Source organism: Podarcis raffonei, chromosome 3 (genome assembly GCF_027172205.1).
Source record: "Podarcis raffonei isolate rPodRaf1 chromosome 3, rPodRaf1.pri, whole genome shotgun sequence".
NCBI classification, from domain to species: domain Eukaryota; kingdom Metazoa; phylum Chordata; class Lepidosauria; order Squamata; family Lacertidae; genus Podarcis; species Podarcis raffonei.
The window spans coordinates 18,172,119-18,199,957 of NC_070604.1; the positions used below are offsets into that span (position 1 = coordinate 18,172,119).

General features: G+C 41.2%; 1 protein-coding gene across 7 annotated transcripts in view; it reads right to left on the reverse strand.

The window, feature by feature from the left end:
* The window catches only part of RANBP17 (RAN binding protein 17), a 177,966-nt gene that overhangs the window by 146,621 nt on the left and 3,506 nt on the right, over nt 1-27,839 (reverse strand). For 2 of the 7 annotated variants that reach the window (XM_053380688.1, XM_053380683.1), the window contains exons 1-12: nt 26,422-26,916; nt 24,225-24,315; nt 22,059-22,225; nt 18,880-18,945; nt 17,201-17,305; nt 15,390-15,555; nt 12,125-12,198; nt 10,614-10,733; nt 8,258-8,404; nt 7,775-7,947; nt 7,116-7,309; nt 2,519-2,624 (exon numbers count right to left, since the gene is read on the reverse strand). In XM_053380688.1, coding sequence (XP_053236663.1) covers nt 2,519-2,624; nt 7,116-7,309; nt 7,775-7,947; nt 8,258-8,404; nt 10,614-10,733; nt 12,125-12,198; nt 15,390-15,555; nt 17,201-17,305; nt 18,880-18,945; nt 22,059-22,225; nt 24,225-24,315; nt 26,422-26,592 — 1,580 coding nt within the window. In that variant the 5' untranslated portion in view covers nt 26,593-26,916. Of the gene's footprint in view, nt 1-2,518; nt 2,625-7,115; nt 7,310-7,774; nt 7,948-8,257; nt 8,405-10,613; nt 10,734-12,124; nt 12,199-15,389; nt 15,556-15,753; nt 15,838-17,200; nt 17,306-18,879; nt 18,946-22,058; nt 22,226-24,224; nt 24,316-26,421; nt 26,919-27,839 lie in introns of those variants that run through there. The other 5 variants (XM_053380685.1, XM_053380684.1, XM_053380686.1 and 2 more) reach the window with 5 other exon arrangements.

The window sequence follows — 27,839 nt, forward strand, 5'->3', positions numbered from 1 at the left end:
TCACATGGGGTCTAGGTAAAGGGACCCCTGACCATTAGGTCCAGTTGCGAACGATTCTGGGGTTGTGGCGCTCATCTCGCTTTACTGGCTGAGGGAGCCGGCGTACAGCTTCCGAGTCATGTGGACAGCATGACTAAGCCACTTCTGGCAAACCAGAGCAGCACATGGAAATGCCGTTTACCTTCCCGCTGGAGGGGTACCTATTTATCTACTTGCACTGTGACATGCTTTCGAACTGCTAGGTTGGCAGGAGCAGGGGCCAAGCAACGGGAGCTCACCCCGTCACAGGGATTTGAACCGCCGACCTTCTGATCGGCAAGCCCTAGGCTCTGTGGTTTAGACCACAGCGCCACCCGCGTTCCTTTTTCACATGGGGTCTACTCTATGGTATTTTCAGCAGCAGGCGAAGACCTATTTTTTTCACCCAGGCTTTCTGATTCAGTTTGGACTGTAAAATGTGTTCTGCTGTCTGTGCTGCACATACTTTTTTGCTGTCTTTTATCACTTATCGTTCATTTTAATTATTGTATATTGCATTTTTAATATTGTTTTGTTTGCTAGCCATCTAAAAAATATGTATTGATTGGTGGGGAAAATATGTATATTCATGTGTTGGGGTGTGTGTGTGTGTTTATGAAGTTTTGTGCATGTGCAGAAGCTCCCAGTAAATATTAGAACACGCTAGAGCAGGCTTCCTCAACCTCGGCCCTCCAGATGTTTTGAGACTACAATTTCCATCATCCCTTACCACTGGTCCTACTATCTAGGGCTCATGGGAGTTGTAGGCCAAAAACATCTGGAAGACCGAGGTTGAGGAAGCCTGCGCAAGAACTTTCTAGAGAGCCTGTAACTTTCCATTCTGCTCTGAGCACGCAACAGGTATTTTCGAACTGTGTGTGTCATCTGAAGTGCCAAGGCCACTGGGAAGAGTGTATCTGCTGCCCAGTGAGCAGTTTTTCTCTTTTTCTCTCATTTTTCTACAGACTTCTATTTCCTTGCTTTTATTTTTTGCATTTTATGTTCGTGTGGTGTAATTTTTTTATGTTGGAACTGGATTTTGCTCGACAAAGAGCTGAACTGTGCCTTGCCAGGGATCTGGCAAAGAACTGTTTATGTCTTAGTAAACTTTCTACTAATGATTTTTCCTGTGCCTGGTGTCTTTCTGGGATGCATGCAATCGCCAAAGTTCCACCACTCTGCTAATCAATCAATGGCTAGGCAGTGTCCCAGGACTTAGGGCGCTGGATCCTGACAATATATAGAATGGTGCCTGTATGTATGTACAGTGGTACCTTGGTTTACAAACTTAATCCATTCCAGAAGTCTGTTCTTAAACCAAAGCATTCTTAAACCAAGGCATGCTTTCCCATAGCAGCAGGGGACTCTATTTACAAATGGAACACACTCAACAAGAAGCGAAACATGTTCTTATTCCAAGGCAAAGTTCACAAACCAAAACACCTACTTTTGGGTTTGCAGCGTTCTTAATCCAAGTTGTTCATAAACTAAGCTGTTCTTAAACCAAGGTACCACTGTATATGTATGATGATATGTGTGTCTATCACACTGTGAAACACAGTGTGTGTATGAATACCTGTGTCCAAAGGACATAAAGTCAACAATAGCTAGAGCAGAGGTGGGCAACCAAGGATTTTCTCTACACATGGTCGCAATGCACTTCTTTGAGACCCAGTCAGTTTGTGCTCGACCTATGATCCATATCTTGTCCTGACAATAAGATCCTGTAATCCACGATCTCTAGGCTGAGAAAGTGTTCTGTGTAGGAAAATACACACACAGGGCAAACAAATGGTTGCTTCTCTTGCCAATTAGGAGAACCCTTTTCTCCTTAATCTTGTTTTCCACACAGAGAACGTCCAGAAGGATCAGATTACCTTCCATGAAAGAAGAACCTGCCTGTTTTAGTTTAGCACTGAGGACCTATGCCCACAAACTCAACTCGTTTACTACACTGAAAAGCATGCACTCTGCAGGGACAGTCAGGTGACTGTGATGTAAGACAGAGGTGCTATCCAATGCTGTCAAATGCCAATTCAGATTCCAAGCCAATACAGGTGAAACTCAAAAAATTAGAACATTGTGGAAAAGTTCCTTTCTTTCACTAATTCAACTTAAAAGGTGAAACTAATATATGAGATCAACTCATGACATGCAAAGCGAGATCTGCTTCTACTTCTCAGAGGTCCAATCCTGCTCCATTTGCAATCCTTGTTTTGCTGATTTCCTTGAATATTCTAATTTTCTGAGAGGGTTAATTTGGGTTTTCATCAGTTGTACGCCATGATCAACGCAAGGCTTGACATATCTCGCTTTGCATGTCACAAGTCTATCTATTCTAATTTTTTGAGTTTCACCTGTATGCTGTTTTGAAAGTCATTCTATGTTCATCAAATCTGAAAACACAGAGGAGTAAACAGGACTATTGCCCATAGCAATTTTCTTTCACAAAACATGCCTTGTTTTTTTAAAAAAATTGAGGGTAATGATGCACACTTACCGACAAGATAATTCACCATCCATAGCATCATGTTCATCAGTACTGGTATAAGTTAACCTTCCTCCTACAACAGTTCCAACAAGATATACAAGCCATGCCAAGCGTCCTAGCATGGTAGGGATGGGGAGAGAGAGAGAGAGAGAGAGAGAGAGAGAGAGAGAGAGAATTTACAGCATCTGATCCAAACATATTGCAGGCTGTTCTAGTAAATGCTAATGTTTATTGATAAATTGTTGAATTTCTGTCTAATTCTTTGGAGCCACTTGATGATTCTTGTAATAAACTCATAAATGCTTATATTTTAGGGCATGCTATTGTGTATCACATTTTACCAGGAAGAGGGAAATGCGGATGAGACTTGGGAGTTTACCAAAACCACTTGGTTAGCCTTGAAATCTATTCATAAAATATTCTAAAATGTTAAGAACTGCTAGCAAACATCAACATTCCCTAAGTTTCTGATATGTATCGTAACACAGCTGAGGAAGTAATTCCAGAATTAAGACCGAATTTTGCTGATATAAACCATACTTTGATATAGTCATCCCAAGTACTATAATGTCCATTTTTATGACAGCATTCTGACTAATGGTCCAATATAGCAGGTTAAAAAAAACACAGTGCAGACCTAGATTCTGTTCAAGTTGGCCCTTGACTATGGGAGGGGAAAGGCCTTCACAGCTCTAGTAAGCGATCTTCACTGCAAATCAACAAAAAGAATATCTCTTTCCTCATCCGGGGTAGACTTCTCTGCAGTTTTTGACACTATTCTTTGGGACCTTCTTGAACATCTGGCACGTATCCAAGAGGTCATTCCAATGGTCACTTTTTTGCCTTTGAAATAACAGGGGAACCAGGAATACTCCTAGATCTAAAGGTAAAGGTAAAGGGACCCCTGACCATTAGGTCCAGTCGTGGCCGACTCTGGGGTTGCGGCGCTCATCTCGCTTTATTGGCCGAGGGAGCCGGTGTACAGCTTCCAGGTCATGTGACCAGCATGACTAAGCCGCTTCTGGCGAACCAGAGCAGCGCATGGAAACGCTGTTTACCTTATCGCTGGAGTGGTACCTATTTATCTACTTGCACTTTGACGTGCTTTCGAATTGCTAGGTTGGCAGGAGCTGGGACAGCAATGGGAGCTCACCCCGTCACGGGGATTCGAACCGCCGACCTTCTGATCAGCAAGTCCTAGGCTCTGTGGTTTAACCCACAGCGCCACCCGTGTCCCTACTCCTAGATCTAGCTGTCTTTATTGGCTTAAGAGTCTTCAATGATGTGGAGTGCCTTTTGCCAGTTTTATCTGGTTTGCCAGCTACAGGCATTCTTGAACAGTGACAGCCTGGCCACAGTAATTCATGCTCTAATAACTTCTCATATAGATTACTACAATGTGCTCTACGTAGGCCTGTCTTTCAGAAAGACTCTGTAACAGCAGCTAATATAGAATGCCGCAGCAAGGTTACTGAGTTGATCAGCCACCCAGAGCCACATATCACCTGTTCTGAAGGAGTGGCTGCCATCATGTACTCCTGACCACTTATAAGACCCTGAATGATTTGGGACCTAAATAATTGAAAGAGCCTCTTCCTATATCATCCTGCAGCGACGCAAGATAAGGCCTTCTTGGTGGTGACACCCCAGCTGTGAAATGTCCTCGCTGCTGGTACCTACTCTCTTTTCATCCTAGTGCCAGCTTAAAACATGTCTGTTTACTCAAGCCATTGGAAATAATTAATGTTCAACTTTGGATTTCGAGGCATGTCTCTGCAATTTTATGACCAACTGAAATTTGATCTGTTCTCATGTTCAGTTACTGGATTGTGGCTTTAAAAAAAGAAAATGTTATTGTTCCCCACTCTAAAATATTAGGATGCCAGGTGGGCTATAAATAGATGAACAGTGATCACTGCAGACACCATCCCTTCTTTATGGGATCTATTGCAAGGAGCGAAAACATGATCATTTTTCTATCCCCCATCCCCCGTTGGTTTGATTTGATTTGTTATAATCTCAATAGCTTAAAGTGATAACTATTTTAAAATAAACTGACCAAGTTCTGCTCCTCATTTGCTATCTATTTGGTTGCTGCCATTAATGCAGATTCTGTAATCAAATGCTTATTGCAAAAACAAAACCAGTATTTTAAAAGTACTATTTCACAATTTTAAGGCCAGCACCACCATGTCTGAAAGCTGGAATATTGGCAAGTCTGAAGCACAGAAAACCGTTAAATGGATTGATAGCCTCCTCAACATTTAAGATTAAACTCTAAACTACTCCCATCAGCACATGGAGTATTCTGTTAATGGTCCCGAGTTAGTCCCTATGCACAGAAAATAGAATTCATTTTCCATCACAATTCTCTATGCTTACTTCCTCTATTCAAAACACTCAGTATTGCTGCTTTTCCAGCTGCTTAAGGAGAATATTTTTTTCCTTACCAAAATAATTATTGCTGTAATAATCTGTAATTATGTTTTATAACAGCAATAATCCCAAAGAAATCAGTCATTACCATAGATCACAAGTAATCGTTAACTACTGTTAATGACCCATTTCTTGGGGATTATTGTTTTAGTAAACCACGACTGCATCACAATCGATACAGAGACCAAGACAATATAATAAAATGAGGTCTTAATATTGTATTAACTTATTTTGTAACATTAAAAACCATTAAACATCTAAATTAAAGTGTGCATAACTAGAGGAGGTAACATTTATTGTTCTGTGCTAACAGAAAATGTTTAGTCCACAGAAAAGATATTGAATACTATATAAAGAGAAATACAAATTTAAAATAATGCCAACGTTTTCTTTGGTGGTGGGTGGATTCAAATGCTTTGACCTACAGAGGTTTTCTGAGAATAGCATCTAACCACTTTCATCATATGTACTGACACACAACTTGGGGTACAAAAATATTAATGGAGTCATTAATTTTCTTATAGCACTGAGTATCATCTTCAAAAGATGCATCCTCCGTTTTAATCCTTAACAACCCCATATTGCTTCATGAGTATTAAAAACTATTTGCATAAATTATGTCAAGAGTCCTTACAACAACCCTGTAAAATAAGTCAGAGTTCTTATTCTGGTATTACATATGAAACGGGGAGGTACCAAGGCCGAGATAGTTGGTAATGTAAGGCCACTTAGTGATTATAATTATGTATGCTTAAACAAGGGATGCGGGTGGCACTGTGGTCTAAACCACAGAGCCTAGGGCTTGCCGATCAGAAGGTCAGCAGTTCAAATCCCCGCGACGAGGTGAGCTCCTGTTGCTCGGTCCCTGCTCCTGTCAACCTAGCAGTTCAAAAGCACGTCAAAGTGCAAGTAGATAAATAGGTACCACTCCAGCGGGAAGGTGAACGGCGTTTCCGTGCGCTGCTCTGGTTTGCCAGAAGTGGCTTAGTCATGCTGTCCACATGACTCGGAAGCTGTACGCCGGCTCCCTGGGCCAATAAAGCGAGATGAGCGCCGCAACCCCAGAGTCGGCCACGACTGGACCTAATGGTCAGGGGTCCCTTACCTATGCTTAAACACAACTGCATAGCAACCAGTTGGAAAGCCAACAATAATAATTTCTAGCCCAGAGACCAAAAGATCTAGCTTCTGAAAAGGGTCATTTTCATCCCACCAAACTTTAATTCTTTGAGTGTCTCAGCAAGCATGCTGATAGCAGCGATCCAGCAGGCTATATACACCTCAACTTTCAAAAATAGTTTTGACAAATTCCCTCACCTAAGACAAAGGAACTCCTGCCAACTTAGCAGTTCGAAAGCACATCAAAGTGCAAGTAGATAAATAGGTACCACTCCGGTGGGAAGGTAAACGGCGTTTCCATGTGCTGCTCTGGTTCGCCAGAAGCGGCTTAGTCATGCTGGCCACATGACCCGGAAGCTATACGCCGGCTCCCTTGGCCACTAAAGCGAGATGAGTGCCACAACCCGAGTTGGTCACGACTGGACCTAATGGTCAGGGGTCCCTTTACCTTTACCTTTAAGACAAAGGAAAAGCAGCAGCAGCAGCAAACATCAAACCCCACTGATCAGGTTCCTCCCTGCCCACATTAATCTATCACTCGGCAGAAGCCTTTTCATCAGGCTCAGCAGAAAAATCAGTAGAAGAAAAAGGAGCACTCAGTCAGCTCTCTTGAAAGGCCAGGCCCAAGTGGCTCCTCTCTCTCTCTGGACTGTTTCCATTCCAGCCATTCATTGTAAGAGCTACAATGCAACTGAACTGGTGCTCAAGTTTTTCCTCTTCCTACTCTTTTTTTAAAAAAACTCCACTCTCTTGTGTCATGCCTTTTATATTTGTTTTTATTTATCTTATTTAAACTGCTCAAGAAGTCTTTTCGGCTGAACAACAGGGTAAAATCTGCTACTCAGGAGCCCTCCGAAAGTTGTGGGACTTCCCCATCATTCCTGATGACTGGCCATGCTGACTGGGGTTACCAAGAGTCCAAGAAGGCAGGTTAGCCCGCCCTGCTTTGTGTTTTCTGATAGTATTTTTCCTGTCTGTGCCAGCAAAGTTGTTCAGGAGATGAAAGCAAATGTACCAGACAGGCAAACTTTCAGACAACGTAAATACTAACCTTCCTGAATTGAGATCGCCAAGGGATTTCTACTAGAAGACTGCAACAGCTTCTGATAGCTTTGTGCATTTTGGTCAAATAGCTGTACAAGAAGAGCGCAAGTCTTTTCATATTCACATCTGCTAACTGTACACAGTTGCTCCAGCTGCTGAAAAACTGTGGCTGTATCATCCAAGGGATCATCCAAGCCATCTCTAGAATACATACAAATAGGAAAGTCATTCTGGGCAATGTAAAATGCATTGTGTAGGAATGTAAGCATTTTGGCTTACGTATAAGGTTGCAATCCTATACCCTGAATACAACGGGTCTTACTTCAGCACAGACATGTATGGATGCCTCTGTGTTACTCTGTATTAGCTACAAGCTGAAAAAAGCTTCTCAGGAGAGCTCCTTCAAAACATACACTCCAAAGCCAAAAAATGAAAGATTATAGAGCTACGATGATCTATTATCTTAGGCATGCAACATAGGAAATAGCCCAATCTTTGACTGGACCCAGTTGAATTCAGGAGCACTTTTCCCCTCCCAATTTTGTATAATCAATCAATCAATACTGTTATCGTAACACAAGAAGAATATACATGACAATGACAGTATGCTATCAAACTGGAAACAGTACAGCGGTAGTCGTGGAGAAGACTACTTCATGTTGTTACCTTATAACCATGGGGACAGATTCCAATCTAGAAGTAATATATGCCTTTGTGATCTCAGGTGCATATGTATCCAAGAGATGGGGTTCTGATGATTTCACAAAAGGCACCGAGGCAACCATTCTCTGCCAAAGGGTTAGCAAATAATGAACACTGTTTGGTGCGAATTCCCAATGCTACGAAGAAACAAAATGAGATTTTCATTAAAGTATGTTTTAGCCCAATGTGAGCAATTACAAACATTTTAATCTATACTATCACTGCTATTTACTATTTCTGTTCATGCCTCAATTAGAATCAAAGCCCCAAGATGTTATGTAAAACTGCAAAAAGATATGCTCCCCAAAGTTGATGCTCTCACAGAGTAAGGCTATTGGAACATGTAAAGCATCAGTTTTAATGAGTTCATCATCGTGCAAGGTATGCACTTTAAAAAATTCTCCTTTTTATTAAGTAGATCACAGAACAGTTCTACCATTGTCTTACCTGTAAACTAGTAATAGTGAAACTGGCTATCAGTCTAATAACTTCTGGGTAATCTTTCACAACTACTAATTCTCCCAGTTGATAATTAGTCTTCAGTCGAGCCAAAAATCGACAGAATTCATGATAATTACCAGGATCCGATAAACCCTAAATTGCACACCAACACAGAAGATTGTAATTAGTAAAGCAATCGTCTAATGGCAGAAATGCATGCTTTGAAAATATATACTAAATTATTTTGCACAGGGTGGGCCATTCCAGAATGATCTGCATGTCCTGAAGAGGATCCTGAAAGATTAAGAAGGGCACTGAAAGCTGTGTTACAAGTGGCATATTCAGAAAAATGAACATTATTATTATAAGAAGAAGAAAAATCAGTAGAGCTGAGGCCCATGTGTTAGGTGACCAGATACGGAGTTACAGCAGTGGAGCAGCTGGCTGTCTCTTTGGAATCATTAATATAAAGTTTGTGTGCATGCAAGTGCCAACTGATGTTAAAGTTAAACAAGAATAGATTCTGCCATTCATGTTTCAACTGCTTTTTGTTGTTGTTTAGTCGTTTAGTCGTGTCCAACTCTTCGTGACCCCAAGGACCAGAGCACGCCAGGCACTCCTGTCTTCCACTGCCTCCCGCAGTTTGGTCAAACTCATGCTGGTAGCTTCGAGAACACTGTCCAACCATCTCGTCCTCTGTCATCCCCTTCTCCTTGTGCCCTCAATCTTTCCCTACATCAGGGTCTTTTCTAGAGAGTCTTCTCTTCTCATGAGGTGGCCAAAGTACTGGGGCCTCAGCTTCAGGATCTGTCCTTCTAGTGAGCACTCAGGGCTGATTTCCTTAAGAATGGATAAGTTTGATCTTCTTGAGGTCCATGGGACTCTCAAGAGTCTCCTCCAGCTACTATCACACAAAATGCTTCAAGTTTAATGTCCTTGGGGGAAAAGCAATTTTTAAAATATAGTGATGTAAGCAACTTGACTGTCTCTTGTTAATTGTTGCTGAGCACCAGTTGGTTCAGAAGAATGGGGACTTTCTGCCATGTCCTCAGCCAGCTCTATTAGTACCCTGATTCAGGCACACTAGGAGTACAGCGAGGTCTCACAACCTGTGGCAGAAGAAAGCCAAGCTTGTTGCGACTCCTTTCTGATTCTTTAGTTATTTATAGGGATTTCTATACTGCTTAACATATAAAATACCAGAGCAATAATACAACTCTCATCATGTGGAGGTTAGACATGATATTTGCAGATTCACGCTTTTTTGCTTGACTGAGATGTAGCTAAAGAGAGAGCCCTTGCCTGTGGTTCCTATGCTTTCATTTACCCTACTAGGTTATCATCATCTGAAGCTCTTCTTTGTGTGCTCCCCTCCATGAGAGATCCAGACGGTGGCAACACAAGAAGGGTCTTTTCTGCAGTGGCTCTCCACTTGTGGAAAGCTCTCCCCAAGGAGCCTCACCTGGCACCTTCATTACAGTATCAGTCTCAAACTTTATTCTGGTCACACACCAGCATAAGATAATACATATAGATAAACTGAACACATAAGACTTAAAACAGGTAAGAAATAAAAACTAGCAATTAAAAGGTGATTATATCATACATACTTAGAAAGATAGAAACAGGGACAAACAGTTAAAAGGGACTATAAGGGAAGGGGGGTATTGTTTCTGTTTGTTACTATGTTCTGTGTATTTGTGTTTTTATATTGTAAGCGTCCCTGTGGTACGCAGATGAAGGACAGTATAAGAATTTAATAAATTAAATAAATGAATATTCCACATAGTTATAAGCAGCTGTGTTTTTCAAATAAACAACAGTGTATTTTCAAACACAGTTGCAGAAACTAAACAAAACAGCAACATCACTGCTGGGAAATATTTTTAAAGCTGCCTTTTTCTTCTAGAAAAGACAGCACAGGTACAAAGCTAAGTCTGGTGAAAAAATGAACCATGCAGACAACACTTGGAGCTGATGGGCCACCATACTTATCCCAACCCTCATGTCTTCCCCAAAAGCTAGCAACACCACAGGAGCTATTTCCTGAGTAGTTGCCATGTTTCCCTCACCAATGGTTTGTATGAAGTTGCCATACAGGAAACTCTATAACATTTGTCACTGTTCATCAAGCACAGAACCATTTCCTATTGCTCCTTTTTAACCCAGAAGGTAGAGGATATTTGCATGGCTGCTTATGTGCCACACGTGATGCCCCCTATTTCCCCCTTCCTTTCTCAGCTTACTAGCCCAAACAAAAAGGAACATAACCGCTTCCTCCACAATTTAAATTAGCGACAAGACATTTTTAAAAGTGGACACCGTATACTCAGAACTGAGGAGAAAACTGACGAATGTATACCTGAGGATTTTCAAGTATTCTTTTTACTCCTTTGATCAGGTTACCAAGGTATTTGGCACGTTCTGGGTTGCTAAATAAGGATCTCCTTGTAGAAGCAAACTGAACTAAACAAGAAAGTGCCTAGAAAGAAAACAAGGATTTAATAATTTTATTCCTTAGCAAGATACAACAATTCCTTTTTGGACTAACGGATACCAGAAGCATCAAACACCTTACTGCTATACCAGTCAAGTTTCTTCTAGCTTAGAAAAGTCTATACATTCATATTGGGACAACAGCTACAGTAGTCAAACACAGTCTATATTTAAAACACAGAAAGCTGTCATCAGTGTTCATGCACCATTAAAAACAATGCTAAATAAACTGATTCGAATACACGTATCTGTATGTACACAATCTCTACAACGGACACAATTGAGGTAGTTACTGCTTCTGGTATGATCATATCCTAACAGAACACTAGCCAGGCAACATGGTGTTGATACTGTGTCCTGTTGCAAGGGCATGTGCTGTGACACAGCTAACCAGAAGAGCGCAGTCACTTATGCTGTATTGTGACAATGTAAGAATGTCATAGCAACTCTGGCAATACAATGCCAAAACTTAGTGGGAAAAGGGGCATGGTAGCGGAAGCATGGAAGAGTGGCCCATTTTGTTAGAATTCTACCCACCATTCCACAATTTGGGGATTATCCCTGGAGCAACTCCTGTATGACAGAAGTTAATATTTGAGGCTATTTATAGAGTGACATCTAAAATTATGCATTATTTGGAGAGAGAGATTTCTCTTCTCTCACAGACTACTAGAATCTGGGGTCACTGAAAGAAGCTGACGGAAACCTCAGGGCAGACACAGGGCACAGTCAACCTATTCACTTACGCAGGATGCAACAACATCCACAACATCAGCTTTAAAAGGGGGTTAGACCAAATTGTGGCTAATAGTCATGATGGCTATTTAATAACTCCAGCATCAGACGATAGGGCTCTGAATAATAGTTTCTGCAAAGCACATGCAGAAGAGTAAGCCGCCCCAAGATCTTTGGATGAAGGGCAGTACACAAATTTAATAAACAAACAAAGAGTGCTACTGCAACACCTAAGGACAGAGAGGCCCATGGAATTGCACCGGGAAATGCAAGGCCAAAATAAACCCACACATTTAAGCAAGGCATGTGCTTTCCACACGTTTTTACTGTCTGTGGGCAAATACATAATTGATGGTGGGCTGAGCATTTGCTGTGGACTGTGGGAGAGGCTGCAGTTACATTTATAAATATACTGTTGATTTGCTGCTGACTGATTAGCAGAAAAGTGCTATTGCTTCCAATTGCAATTGCTCCCCCTCTTCTGAACTGTACCACAGAAACCCTTTTGGAGCATATAAACAGGAGTGAAATCTAAGGAGATACAAGGGGCAATTCTGGTATGACATATTCATTAAGCATGTACTAATGTCCGAACAGCTTCTCAGAAATCACTTTCTTTTACCATTGGAAAAACATACTTACTAACTGAGACAGCATTGATGGGAGGGAATGATACAGATCAAAAAAGAGATCCAAGGTTTCTGGCTCGAGGAAGACTGAGAAGAGAAAGGCAAAATTATGAAATGGACAAATCCCTGCGTTACAAAGAAAATAACTTTCCCAAGTTCCACTCCTCTTTTTAAAAATGGTAAGAAATATAACCGTTTAGCATTTGGTCTACACTGGCAAAAAGAAAAAGAAAAAAGCAGGCCATATAAATCATAGCCCAAACTGTTGGGACTCCTGCAGAAAATGAAATCTGCTAAGGTAAGCCCACAATTTATGTGCATTTAACATGTGCACATTCAGCTTTATGTCACAAAATAAAAATTAAAAAAGGGCAGAAAGGAAGCAGGATTACAGGAAAAACGACGTTGACAATCCCACCCACTATTGAACCCAATGGGTTTTAACTACACGTGGTTTTGGGTTTTGGCGTGATCCCTGGAATGTAACCCCCGTGTAAGTTGCAGGCTTACTGTAACTGGACAACCCAGGTGTTTTTTTCTAAATGCTCTCTACTTCAAGAGTACAATCCAAATTATACTAGTGCTATGTCAAATATTCACCAGTACACAGTACACATGGATGTCTGGGGTAGGGTGGGGATGTTTTCCAAGCTCCCTCCCAATATTTTATACTTGTTCACCGATAATGTTAACCACTGTCAAGTGATGCTCCAATCCATGTTCTGTCCCCTTTAACTGCCTCACCTGGCTGTTGAACTGAGATCCCAGCCAACTGGGGACAATGTGTGGTCATGTTTACATCACAATGCCATGGAGCCAATCAAGATACAGCTGCATGAGAATGTCACAAAGCCAATTAAAGCTGGGGCAAGAAACATTGTGTAGGAAGCTATGCTGCAACACATCTGTTTGCATACTCTCCTTTGTGTCCCCCCCAAAAAAACCCCCACAAAACCACCACAGAGGAAAGGGGAATAAAAAGGATGTGAACCTGCCACTGCTTAAGACCAGCACTAAATTCTACGCTTCTATTTCAGTATTCTTTCTTTGACTCAGCCTCTCCTTGTGACTGTCAAGAACAGGAGAAGCAGGACAATACGGCTTGGCTCCCAAACCCTGCAAACCCGGAAGTGTTCCAGTTTGTGAATGTTTTTCGCAAGCCGAATGTCTGACGCGGCTTCCGCTTGAGTGCAGGAAGCTCCTGCAGTGAATCAGAAGCCACGCCTTGGTTTTCGAAAGGTTTCGGGAATCGAATGGACTCCCGAAACGGATTAAGTTCGAGAACCAAGGTACCACTGTAAACCAAACCATAGCCCTGTTCCCCGTTTCATTGGTTGTCAGAGTTACGTTTAGGAAAGAGTGAATATACATAGAGTTCCTGTTCACAGCCTATGTCAGGTTTTAGCATACCCCTGAAAACCAACAGTTTTTGTTTCATGACCCGAATAGGCTTTCTTTTAACACAATGAAACAGTGCCATTTGCCATTTTAACATTATGTATGCTTACTGTTTTTTAAAAATGTCCCACAAAATACACAAATATTACAGGTATATAGAACTCTGCTTAGAAAAGTTCCTTTTTAACTAAAAGCTCTTTTCAAACAGTAGGGAAGGGAAAACATTCAAGGAACAAACTTTGGCAATATATACACAAAAGGAGAACAGGCATCTCAGTCTTTACTACTGCCCCTCCAAAGTGAAAGGCTGACATTTTTAAAAAGCTGTTCAGCATAAAGCACAGCAGCTGTAAGGTAGGGAGACCCACAGAATATAGTTTGCACATACTTCTTAAGTACATTATCTAACCGAAGCTTTCTAATGGACCAATGAAGCAGGACTGCAGCAACAATGTACGATATTTAAAAGCTTCCAGAGCAGGCAAAATGGATGTACTAGAGAGAAAAGAAAGATTGCACTCTGCAGACTGTTGTTGCTGTATACACGTTGCCCATTTTAACTTTCATTAACTTCTCTTCCGCTAGAGAATTATTCACTTAAAGCAGTTTTCACCACTAAGGATGGGTTCAATGAAACATTCTATTTAGATAGGAAAGGACTGGGAACAATATCACTGTTAGTTGGGCATGGATTCACCTGCACTTTTTCAGGAGAATATTTGCAAAATAGCAATTATAGAAGAACAGCTAGATGGACAATGGGAGGGAAGGGTATTAAGGGGAATATTCAGGAGGGAAAGAATAAGAAAAGGTGAAGGAAAAATGAATGAGGGGATTTTTGTGACTGCTGCCCCTTGGCACTTCCTCAAAATTCCAAATGTACCCACTGACCAAAAATGGTTGGGGATCCCTGTTTTTAGGGCATATTATAGTCCTGGTATCATGGAACTCCATAGTACAGTGGTACCTCGGGTTAAGAACTTAATTTGTTCTGGAGGTCTGTCCTTAACCTGAAACTGTTCTTAACCTGAAGCACCACTTTAGCTAATGCGGCCTCCTGCTGCCACCGCGCCACCAGAGCACAATTTCTGTTCTCATCCTGAAGCAAAGTTCTTAACCTGAGGTAATATTTCTGAGTTAGCAGAGTCTGTAACCTGAAGCGTATGTAACCCGAGGTACCACTGTACATCATTGTGCCCCTGTATTATTAATACTAACACTTCAGAGGCTAGCAGGGGAAAAGAAACAAAATTAGTACAACATTATTTCATTGGATACCAACCACCCTGAAGCATCACGTATGATAAATATAAACCATGGTCCCTTACTTACATATTGACTGCATGGCTCACACTTCACATGCAAAGAGTTAGATTCTACCCAGGACTACTGTCCAAGTTCAGGGAATTAAGGTGTGGGACTGCAAATGATTGTGAGCTGTGAAATATGGGAAGTTTTGTCGTGACAGTTCCTCTTCCAACCCACAGAATTATGTTTTTGCAACTAATATCATGATCAAGAATACCTCCATAAGATACAATGCCTTTAGATGCAAAACAGATACAGTGGCACCTCAGGTTACATACGCTTCAGGTTACATACGCTTCAGGTTACAGACTCTGCTAACCCAGAAATAGTGCTTCAGGTTAAGAACTTTGCTTCAGGATGAGAACAGAAATCATGCTCCGGCGGCACAGCAGCAGCAGGAGGCCCCATTAGCTAAAGTGGTGCTTCAGGTTAAGAACAGTTTCAGGTTAAGAACGGACCTCCGGAACAAATTAAGTACTTAACCCAAGGTACCACTGTATTCAACTTCAAATGTGTATAGTCATGGGCACCACGTAAAATGTTAGGTTATCACCACTAATTAATTCTCTTACTTGATCTCCAGTTTGTTGGGATCTGTACAGTGCACAGATCATCTGCAGATTCATCTGCTGAACTGCCAATGAAGTCATAGTTAAGACAATTGAGGACAAGTTTCAAAAGGTGCATTGCTAGATTTTGTTGTTGCTGATCCTGAAGATTTAATGGTTTTGCCAACATCTAAATCCAGACCAAAAAAGAGAAAAAAAGTGTGTGTCAGTAACTGGCCACATTCACATATCATACTCGACCTCGTAGATAGCTGCTTCTTCCCTTACCTATTGAGAGCTACAAAGCATGATCCCCCTCCTAGCAATATTTCCAAACCAGGGGCTGTGGGGGTTTTGGGGGCTCATACAAATCACCATCAGGTCACACCATAAAGATGAGAAGAGCCTTGATGGATCAGATCAAAAGTCCATCTTGTCCAGCATCCAAAAGCCTACAGAAAGCCCACAAGTGGAATATGAATGTAGCAACGAACTCCCCATTTGTGAACTGCCCTGGGATCTATGAATGAATGCAAGTTTAATAAATAAAAACAAATTAATAAATTTGTGCTCCCTAGCAACTGTTACTTCAGAGGCACAGAACATAGCAATCATGGCTAGTTACCATTTATATCCTTATCCTCCATAAATTTGTCTAATCTGCTTTTAAAAGAACTAAAGTTGGTGGTCATCTTATGGAAAGGAATGCTGCATTTTAACTATGCACTGTGCAAAGCAAAAAATGAACTATGATCGCCAGCATAATTTATCATTGCAAGCCAATGATCCTGGTTTGCTGCTCTCACTGTGGGAAACGCTACATGGGAGCTACCTGCACATTCATGGTAAAATATGAATTATGGGCTGGATTTAACTAAATAGACACACTCGTGGAAGCCAGTGGACTGAGTTCTGCTATTTCAATGGGACTTCCCCTCCTGCCTCCTGCAATGGGCTCTGGGGGATCTGGAGAATTCCCAGAACAGTGTGTGGGGTGAAGAGAGGGGAGATCATTCTGTGTGGCAAGCTGAAATTTTTGCACTGGAGGAACAACTGTAGTAGCATAGCACTGAATTATACCCTGTGGTTTGCCTTGACATCCAACAGTAACCAATCCAACAATAACCATTCTGAGACCCCCTGGTATAGGGCAGTATATAAATTCAAATTAATAATAATAATAATAATAATAATAAGCAAAAATCGCTTCTCTTGGTTTATTTAAAAAATAAAGTAGCAATATAAACTACCATCATGCTTCAGAAATTTAAGTGGAGACAACATAGAGATAGACCTGATGGGGGCAAGAAGGGAGAGAAATAAATGATCCGCTGTCCCTCTGTTCTGCACCCATCCATCACCAAGGCTTCTCGTGGATCTGCACTGAAATAAGCCTATTCATGTGTTTAAAGTACACCACGTTCAGTGGCTAGTTTAACTTTTCACGACAAATGTTTGCTCAATTACACTGGAGCAAAGAGTATTATTTGTTAAAAACCCAGCATATTGTGAGCTTTACTGGCAAGAGTTCTGTTTCATGCTGAATTCATAAGCCAGTTAGACTTATCATAGACAGGTACAGATGTATATTCTGCATCTGATTCCAATCGTGAATTCATCTCTATTCTGCTATGTTCTATTCTGTTGCTTGTTCAACAACAAACAATATTCTGGTGGCATACTAATTTTGGTCAAAAACAAATGCAATTATTAGCCACTCGGGTAAAGCTGGGATGGCTCAGTTGGTAGAGCATGTGACTCTACCAATGGTGGGCAAAAGATTTCTGCATTGCTGAAAATTCTATCTTTATAATACAGCTTGTGTTTAGGCCTACCTCTTTCAACAGCGAGCATGCCAGCATCAAAATGTCTTTTAAAGTAGTATCACGAAATGAGGTAGCTATTTTACGATGCTTTGATGAAGGTCTAGAATAATCAACCTTAAAATAAAAATTAAAAAAACACTTCAGAATCAGTGTGTCTTCATTTTGACTTGATAAAACATATTACTTGTATGTGAGCTACAAGAAAATTATTACGCAACAGGAGGTCTACATCCTATTATTTAATTCATATGATCCTCCTTACCCACATGTTCTTAGTTTTGTTTCCCTCTATTTGTGTTAAGCCTAATTTGAAACAGATATATAAATATTACTTCTGTGTGGAACTCAATATCCACGCAAAATACAAGTGGGTCTGAAATTACTGTGGGGCGTGTGCTTTAAAATGAACAGGAACAGAGTTCAGGTGGAGAAAGTCATTCAGAAAAATAGTCCTCCAGACATGTAGAATCTGTACCCTACAATCCTCAAATTTAAAATATAGTTCCCAGAACTATACATATGTAATACCAGGACACTTAGTTTAGAATATTCAGTCATTACAGAGGACAGTTCCTTCATAAGTGCAGCCAAGCTACTTTGCAAAGCAAGCAGTGACACCTCAGTCCAAATCTATATGTTAGGGTCAAGTCCCACTGATTCAATTGAACTTGCTTCAAAGCAAGTGTGCATAAGATAATATTGATATGAAACCAGAAGAGATAGAACAAAGTATAAGGGACAATCATTCTATGTAGGATAAGAATTAAGCAGAACACCTAAAAATTATTAGGATGCATTCACAAGAGACTTAAATCACTTATTAAATTCCTGCATCTCTATAATCGCATCACACCAACCCATACTGTGCAAGTTGAACTGCTAAAAAAATTCACATTGCTAAGCGTAAGTCCCTCACCATTTTAGTGGAGACATCATCACACACACGGGAAACATCCATATACTAGGCTTCTCTACAGCAAAAATTACAATCAGCAACAGATGATACATATCTGTTAAGAATGTACATCTACCAGGTCAATTTCTGTAGCACTGCTTTTTCTGATGATCATCATCAAACCTAAAATTGGCCACGCTAAACACCACATGCAAGGTTCAAGGGTTAAAATATCCACAGGAGAAGAAAATGCCACTTTAAAGTGCCACCTTGGATTATACTTCGAAGCAAAGACAAGCTAATGCAAATAAAGAGAAGCAAGAACCTTACTCTCCTTCCCTTCAATCTTCTCTTTGGTTTCCTCCAAAATGAAAAAGACTAATAGTCTTTGCAGCCCTTAGTGGGATGTGGATAGGATTATTAAAAGCTGCAGGACAAGTGAGAGAACATTTCTGCATCTTTCCTCTCTTAACCTATTTCCTATATGCAGGGTGCATTTGCCTGCACTTCTATGTTGCACGGTTGAGGAAAATTGTGATTACTTGATGTGGCTGTGGGGCGGCATGTGGTTTCTTTGTCCTTTTCCAGAGTATTATAACTGATTCTAGCAACTGTTGGATGGGCCACATTCCCTGCAACCCATTTCTCTGCTTCATTCCATTAAAAACCTTTCTTAGGCAATTTTTTTACTTTTTACAATGTACAACAGCTTCCCAATTTTCAGCCCCATAAGACACTCTGACCATTCTCTTGACAGCATAAAAGAATTTCGAGAAGAAAGAAGTGCACTTACAAAATTCATTTCCTGAGTCAGTTCTGAAAGAATCATTACTCCTATTATGCAGTGGTCCACAGTCCCCTACAGCATATAGGGGGAAAAGTGTTAATGTTCCAAAATGAATGTTTTAGGTGACTTTTAATCTCAGGTAGGTATTCAGCACTGTGCCTTTCTGATCATTCTGTCAGCTGAAGCATTTCTCCCAACCCTGCAGAGCAGATCTGGGGGAAGCAACAGGGTACATGGTGGGGAGAAGAGGAAGACCACTGAGCTAGCAAGAGCACTAGCTTCTGCTAAAGCAAGGTTTCCCAAACTTTGGTCTCCAGCTGTTTCTGGACTACAACTCCCATCATCCCTAGCAAGCAAGCATCAGTGATGGTGGGAATTATAGTCTGAAAACAGCTGGAGACTCAAGTTTAGGAAACACTGAGTTTAGACGAATCTGGCCATTTTTATCCATATTATCATAACAAATATGATGGCCAGCACAAACGTCATCAGGTAGGTAGGGCTGTCCCCATACATTCTCGCGGCCCCTTCAGAATTCAGGACCCACAAGTACTAACAGCTGAACACCTATATCAGGGAGGAGGGAGTTTCTCTGCTAACACAAGCACATGAGGTTGCCTTATATTAGTTCAGACTATTAGTCTTGCTAACCCAGTTAAGTGCCATCTACTCAAATTGGCCTTGGCTCCTCAATGTCTTAGGCAATCAGAACAAACCATTCCAAAGCCCTACACAGCCAAACTCCAGGAATGGCAGGCAAACTTACTGCTATACTAGGCAAGACAGATATATTTACAAATTTAAGCTGGACTCCCCCTCCCCGTTTTTCCCTATTTAATGACAATCCAAACACTTGTGCCCAAGACTTAATATTTATTGCTGATCAACATCTCTATTTTAAATGGTAAGTTCACCCGGGAATTAGAAATATGGTTTCATTTTGTCTCCCAAAGGAAAATAATTCAGTGAAGGAAGTCTCCCAAGAAGCAAAGTTTTGAGTTTGAATCTCTATTATTAATGAATTAACTACAGCAGATTCACACTTCAAACATTTTAATAATAAATGTAAAATCAAATTACATTAATAAAAATAACTGCAAAACAGCCGCAGTATTCTTCCCATATTTGTTGTTAATAAACACAAGGCCATTTTTATCACACTTTCCTAATGATTTTAAAGTGCATTAACTGTAACATATTATCAGCTTTCCCCCCTCATGCAAAAATAGAAACAGAATATAATGACATTAAACAGCAGATGGTTTCACATTTGTGAAACCAGGATCAGTTTAAATCTCATTTAGCCATTAACATATTGGGTAGCCTAAGACAAACAACTCTTACAGTCAGTCCTTTTCCCATATCCGGATAATACTACTCCCTCATACCACACTCTGGGAAAGATTACTCAGATAAAAGTATATCAAACACCTTTTGAGCACCAATAAATCTAAGTCTCACAATCATGAGTTTGCTTTGCTAAATAATTCCTTATCTCCTTCACCACTCCCACTCAGTGCCAGAGATTTTATCTGACAAAAGGAGTTGTGGTTGGCAAGCATCAAAGATTTACCAGGAGGGAAAACACTCAATCCACCACTTTGGTTTGAATATTCAGTTTGTAGCTGCTATTTACTTTCAAATGAATTTGTAAAAATTCCATGACAACTCTACTTCCACCTATGTTGGGTAGCAAAAACCACCTAATCTAAGCTTTGATGATAAAAATACATTTCTCATTCCATGTTACGGGAACTCATTTCCCCACACAGAAAAATAACTCCCTTGGAAACTGCCTTCCTCTATTAACTCCCCTTGCCTTACATAATTTGAAACAAATGGAGTGCCATTTCTATTTTAATTTTTTAAACTATTGAACTGAACAGGTGAGAAGACAGGAGCATGATGAAAATCTTGGCCATAAGAATCACAAGAACAGAATCAACACACAGTCCTGGGTATGAAATACCAATTAGTTCTCAAGGTAAGCACCACCCATAAGTAGGGAAAACCTTAAATAGGCATTTCCAGGACTTGTTATGTCTTTAAGGTTTGAGTTTCTAGAGGTGGAGAAGGGGTGGCCCTCCAAATGTTGTTGGACTCCAACTCCCATCAGCCCCAGCCAGCATGGCCAAAGGTCAGGAATGATGGGAGCTGGAGTCGAACAACACAAAACAGAGTATTTAATATAAAATAAATAGGTAAAGGTACCCCTGCCCGTACGGGCCAGTCGTGTCCGATTCTAGGGTTGCGCGCTCATCTCGCTCTAGAGGCCGTGAGCCGGCACCGTCCGAAGACACTTCCGGGTCACGTGGCCAGCGTGACGAAGCTGCAGCTGGCGAGCCAGCACCAGAGCAGCACACGGAAACGCCGTTTACCTTCCCGCTATAAAGCGGTACCTATTTATCTACTTGCACCTAGGGGTGCTTTCGAACTGCTAGGTGGGCAGGAGCTGGGACCGAACGACGGGAGCTCACCCCGCCGCGGGGATTCAAACCGCCGACCATATGATCAGCAAGTCCTAGGCACTGAGGTTTTATTTATAAAATAAATGGATCCCCTCTTATCTACTCAGGTTAGCATAGCTTCCCAAATCTGGTTGGGGCTTCATATGCATGTGGATTTCCTGTATATACAAAAGCCTTCTCATTCACCAGAGTCTCTACATATGCTGCCCCTACTATTAACAGGCAAAGGAAACTTTGGTGCAAATGACACATCATTGTTTTTATTCAGCACTAGAAGCTAGCTCCACTCAGCAGCAACCCCTGGCACTGCTGGACCGACATGGAGGAAAGTACCAGTACAGAGCAGAAATTATTGGAAGGAGATGCAACCCACTGTTTCTAGCATCACCTCCCCAGCAGCCCCATACATCTCCTTAGTGCCAATGCAACATTACACTAGCAAGAGGTCTATTTCAACGCTACATTTTTGCATCCATTTTTCATCCAGTTGCATCACTTTCTACAGCACAGTTCTCATGACAAAGTCATAAATAGTCTCCGCCTTAAGTCGGCTCTTCTTTTATATTTCAGGCAGTTCTTAATCGTACAATTTGCAGCTGACTGAACTACTTTCTCCATTCTGTCTCCTCCTTAGGATCATATGGCATTTAAAATATGTGACTACTATATTTAATACAGAAATGTTTTTAACAAGCAGTCATGTTCACTTTCTCTTACCTGCAAAAACTTTTTAACGTCAGCAATAATGTCTCTAAAGATGAGCAGGTCTTTCTGAACATCAAACCAACCCAACTTTGTGATCTTAGCAATTACTTGAACAAGAGCTTGGATCACAAAAAGGGCCAGTTTTGGTCGAGATGCAACATAGTTTAATATGTAGTTTCCTGTACCGAAATACCAAAAATTAAATCAAAATTATTTTATGTTCAATACATCAAGCTGTTCTAAGTTATATTGTTATTGTGAAATACACGGATTGAGTCTCCAGAAGGCCAGATCTTGAAAACTGTATAGTAATATTCCTAATTAAATGCTTCAAAGGCAAGTGCAGGTATTTTAGTGCTATTATTAAATTACAATTACTCAAGAAATAGTATTTTTGAGAAGGCCGAACATGTCAGCTGAATGTACAAGAAAAATGTCCAGTGCTGTTCATAAGCATAGTGCTTCCATGCTGTCCATGCCAAAACCAAAGCTCAGGGATCGCCAAAACAGTGCCTGCTTGTCTCTGTTGGGATTACAGATTCCATCACCCCAAATCACTGGCCATACTGGACAGGGTCAATGGGTGTTACAGAACAAGCACATTGGCTATTTCTGCTATAGCTCATCAAAACTACCAAGGTTATGGGAACAGCTTACCAGACTCACTTTTAGTTCTCTAAAGATTCCACAACTGTTTGGTGTTTCCTGGCAGACAAGACCCTGCAGGAAACTTGTGTATGCCATACCTTGTGAGCTTCCAGTTGCCAACTGGAATCAATCACCATGTGCCCTATTATTTTGATTAGTTTGGTTTGATCACTACCTGATTAGCTATGTCAAGGTGCTATTTTGCTTTTTAATTTCTTAGAAGGCTTATTTCATATTCTGATGCATTACAACACTCTATAAATAAATATTTTCTTCCTCCATTACAAGTATTCACTTTCCCCCATTTATTCTAAAGCCTCTTGCCTATCACTGAGCCCTAAACAGCTTGGTGCCAGGTTTACTTGGAGATATTATTTCAGAATCTGTGAAGATGAGAGTCTGAAAAGTCTCTGTATTAAACAAGAAATTAGCTGAGCAACTGTATCAGCTCCAGATGTTCTGTTTATTTTAATCAGCTCATTGATACAAGTAGGCAACATGCTCATGACAGCCTCAGAATAAAGATCCAAATATGGCTTTGTCTCCCTTAAATGTTAAGTCCCTGGACTAGAACTACAGGCAAGTACTATTAGCAAAACTCTTTATTATTGAAGCCTAAAGAGCTAAGCAAATATTTGATGTTAACCCCACATACATAGGTTCCTTAAAGAAGAAGGAGACTTAAGCTTAGACTTAAACAAGAGCCTCAATCACAAAATGGGCTGGTTTTGATGGAGCTGCTGCACAATTCAGTATGTAGCTGACTTCTCCAAAATACCCCAGATAAAACATACTTTTCCTTTGTTATTAACTGATAAACTAACAGTCCATATTTTAGATCATTTCAATAAATACTGAAGGTCATGTCTTACAAGACATTTAAACTAAGGGACAGATACCCAAGCACGCATGTACCACATTAATTACGAAAGAATCACAGATATTTGTAAATTTTGTACTCTTATGCCCGCACCCAAATAAAAAATATATCTTATGCGGAGAAACTGAAGCCAATTTTTGTTAGCACATCTATTCATATTTATTTTTTATTTTTGTTATAAAGCAGGTGAAGAAGATGCCTACTGCTGCATTTGTTTGACAGATCAAACCTAGTTAAGGGAGTAGACCTAAAAGTATTTGAGTTCAGGACTACTGAAAGTAATGGGACAGTTTAAAATAAATGCATTTACAACAAGGACATACATGTACCTAGGCGCCTGATCAATTTCTTAGGCTTTTTAATTCATGCAATACAAACACACCCACATGTTTACACATTTTGTCCCATAAAAAATAAAGGACATGACAAATTCCGGATCGCATCTTAATCTGATTTTTAGATTAACTTAGAAACATCAACAGTTTTTCAAAGAATGATAAAGTATATAGCAGCTATAAACGAAGAACACTTAAAATCATTCTGACTGGCAATCTTAAACTCTTTGACTAACTACTAGGGGAATTTGAAATTTGAATTTTACACTCACAAAATACCCTACTGCAATACTGAAAGGAATAAACAATACTTACTGATGTCCATCCTTTGCTGAACAGGTAAAGGAGGTGTTTTGCACACAAGTTTTGAGAGGCATGTTGCTGCTAACAGTTGTGCATAAGAGGTCTAGAGAAAAATGCACACAATTGAGGTGGCAGTAATAACTATTCATTTAAAAAATCCTTAGATAACATCCAAAAATATAATCTTGTAACAAGAAATACATCTCCTAAAACCTTGCTGTCACAAATTTGCTCTACTTACTTGGATGTGTGCATTTTGATACAATTTACAGCGGGTGGCGCTGTGGGTTAAAGCCTCAGCGCCTAGGACTTGCCAATCGAAAGGTCAGCGGTTCGAATCCGCGCGGCGGGGTGAGCTCCCGTTGCTCGGTCCCAGCGCCTGCCAACCTAGCAGTTCAAAAGCACCCTCGGGTGCAAGTAGATAAATAGGGACCGCTTACTAGCGGGAAGGTAAACGGCGTTCCGTGTGCTGCGCTGGCTCGCCAGATGCAGCTTGTCACGCTGGCCACGTGACCCGGAAGTGTCTGCGGACAGCGCTGGCTCCCGGCCTATAGAGTGAGATGAGCGCACAACCCTAGAGTCTGGCAAGACTGGCCTGTACGGGCAGGGGTACCTTTACCTTTTACAGCTCAGTCCTGAGATTTACTATGTAAGCACATGGGATTAAGACACACACTGTATTTCTCTAACAGCTATTTTATTATTTTCAAGGATATGCCTGTAAAATATACACAGGGTCAGACCTTCATAGACCCTACAGTCCCTCCTTTTAAATCACGGCTCTCTCAGAACAACTAAAGCAACATCAGCGAAGCCAAGAGAGGAGTTTGTCATCTGGGCAGCCCAGGACCTCCATACACATTGCCCAGACTTGCACCCCAGGGAGGTCACTTCAGTGCTGCTAACACAGCAATTTGACTTCATCCCAGGAGATGCACTCCATTGTCTCCCAAGACAAATGGCTGCCAACAACAACCCAGTACCCTCCAGATGGTTTGGGCTACAGTTCCCACCATCCCTCATCACTGACCAAGTTGCCTGTGGCTGAAGGACATAGAGTCCAAACTCTCAGACCCTACTGCAGACTTCATACTGCATAAATGTGGCCCCTTCGAATGCCTCTGAGCTCTATAAGTTGGGACTCTTTCCCTGTCCGTAAGCAGGAAGAGAGATGCTCAACCTGAATACATAGATTTGATCTGTCAGATCATAGCTTTAGACTGATAAACTTGAATAGTCTAGAATGATTTCACCATTTTACCCAAAGGAGCTAATACTGTATTTTTCGCCCCATAGGGCGCACCGGCCCATAGGACACACCTAGGGTTTTTTGGGGGGGGGAATAAAGAAAAAAAAATATTTCCCCCCCCCCAGGCGCGGGGCTGGGGCGGGGGAAGCCCGAGCTTCCCCCGACCCCAGCCCCCAGAACAGGCAGCTCTCCGCAAGCCTTGGGAGACCGGCGCAACTTCCCGCCGGGCTCCCACGCCTTGCGGATATCTGCCTGAAGCCCAAACCAGGTCGGGGGACAGCGGGATGGCGGAGTTCCGCCTCCCCGCTGTCCCCCGAGCTTGTGGGGCTGGCGGCAGGGAGAAGCGTGCTTCTCCCCACCGCCAGCCTCCAAACCAGGTCGGGGAACCGAAGCCCGGGGCACGCTGTGCAGCGCGCCCCAGGCTTCAAGTTGCAGGCTGCTATCCGCAAACCTAGGGAGCCCGACGGGAACTTCTGCGGGCTCCCAAGGCTTGCGGAGAGCCTCCTGAAGCCTGCATTCGCCCCATAGGACGCACACACATTTCCCCTTCATTTTTGGAGGGGAAAAAGTGCGTCCTATAGGGCGAAAAATATGGTATTTCATTCGTGTAAACCAAGCCATTATCATGTGGAATGGTAAGCCTGACTAACTCCTAACTTATGCATAAATATGACATATTTGCTATGTTCTTCTAAAGTATTAATGCTTGTACAAACCTTATCCATAATTGGGGGGGGGGGGGGGAGGATCATTTGAAAATCAAAACAAGCAGAAGAAAAAGCACCTCCAATGATTACATTGCAGCCAACTTATTTTCATTGGGGTTGGAGGGAATCTCCTTTTAATCTACAAAAGTTCATTATCACTACTTTCAAATCTCACACTACTGTTTATGAAAAGCAGAGAAAGGATAGGCATTTAATGAATGTGTATTTAGATAATAAAGTTTAAAGCACTTACTGTTCCTTGTTCCAGTAAAAGCTGGCATTGGCTAAGACATTCAGGACTATTAATAAGCTCCAGTAGCACCTTTTCTGCTTGTATTCGCTGTGCTAAGTCTGTCCCCTCGTAGAGCTGTTTACAAAGAACTTCTAGCTCTGCCAGACTCTGCTGGGGGTAAAAATCAGACATGAATTGCCCTCCATTAATATCCTCACAGTACTATTTATTCATGCACATTGATATAGAATATGAAAGTCAGAATGGGCTGTATCCAAGTAAGTCATATTCATAACTACCTTAATACCATTTACCTCAATGGGTCTTTCCTGAGTATCACTACCATATTAACTCGAATCTAATGCTCACCCTTTTTTGGCCAAATTACGTTGCGAAAATTAAGGTAGGCATTAGATTCGATGGCACATTTACATTCACCGTCAAATACTTTTTTTGGTTTCAAGGTTCTGAAAATTGAGGTGCATGATAGATTTGATGGCGCATTAGACTTGAGAAAATATGGTAGTGTCAAATCACATATTTTGTTTGGGTTATGTTCCAGAGACAGCACATAAAACCACAATTGCATGTAGTCAAAAAAACCATTTTAAAACTGGAAAATGGCCTGTAATACTCACCCTAACCCTAACCCTAAGGTCACACACACACTCTAACAGCACCTCCAAATGCAAGTGCAATTGCAGGTGGAATTGCCTATGTTTTCCTCCCAGCCTACTGCCCACCCTCCCACCTTGCCAAGTGCATAAACTTGAAATCACATTGGTTAAATGCACATACATTGTAAGTACAACCCTGTGTGTTTAAATAATGAAGTATCCCTAAGCCACTGCCAAGGGGTAGGGAGGAAGGGCACAGGGGATGCTCATCCAATTCCTCCCACTCACAGCTCAAAAGTAATTTGTTCATTTATCACCCAAGAAAAATATCCTAGCACTGAAGTAGCATATGTGCAAAGGAAACGGGGATTATTTGTCAGTTCCAAAATGGAAGATCATGCACAAGCAATTAAATTTCCTTGAGCATCTAAATCAGCAATATTTTTTCTTGCGCTTAACAAACAAGAAAGCAGGCAAAGTTAACAGTAATAATCAATATTTTCAGTGCTGCTTTTGGTCTTTACCATTTATTTCCCACTCACCAAGAAAGAATATAAATTTAGTTTCCACCTCACCACTTGTGAGTTGTGGGATATCCTTCCTAATCAAAGGAAGAATCAAGGTGCATGAATAACTTTTGCTCAAATACAATGTGCTTGATTCCCTCTTCTCTCAGGTTTACAGGTTAAATATAAGAACAGTTAGGAAAACCTACTGTGTCCACACAGTTAGAACACATTAAGCTTGAATCTCATAAAACTTAAGAGTATTCACATATTACTGGGGATGCAGGAGTATTAAGACAAAACTAACGAAATGGAT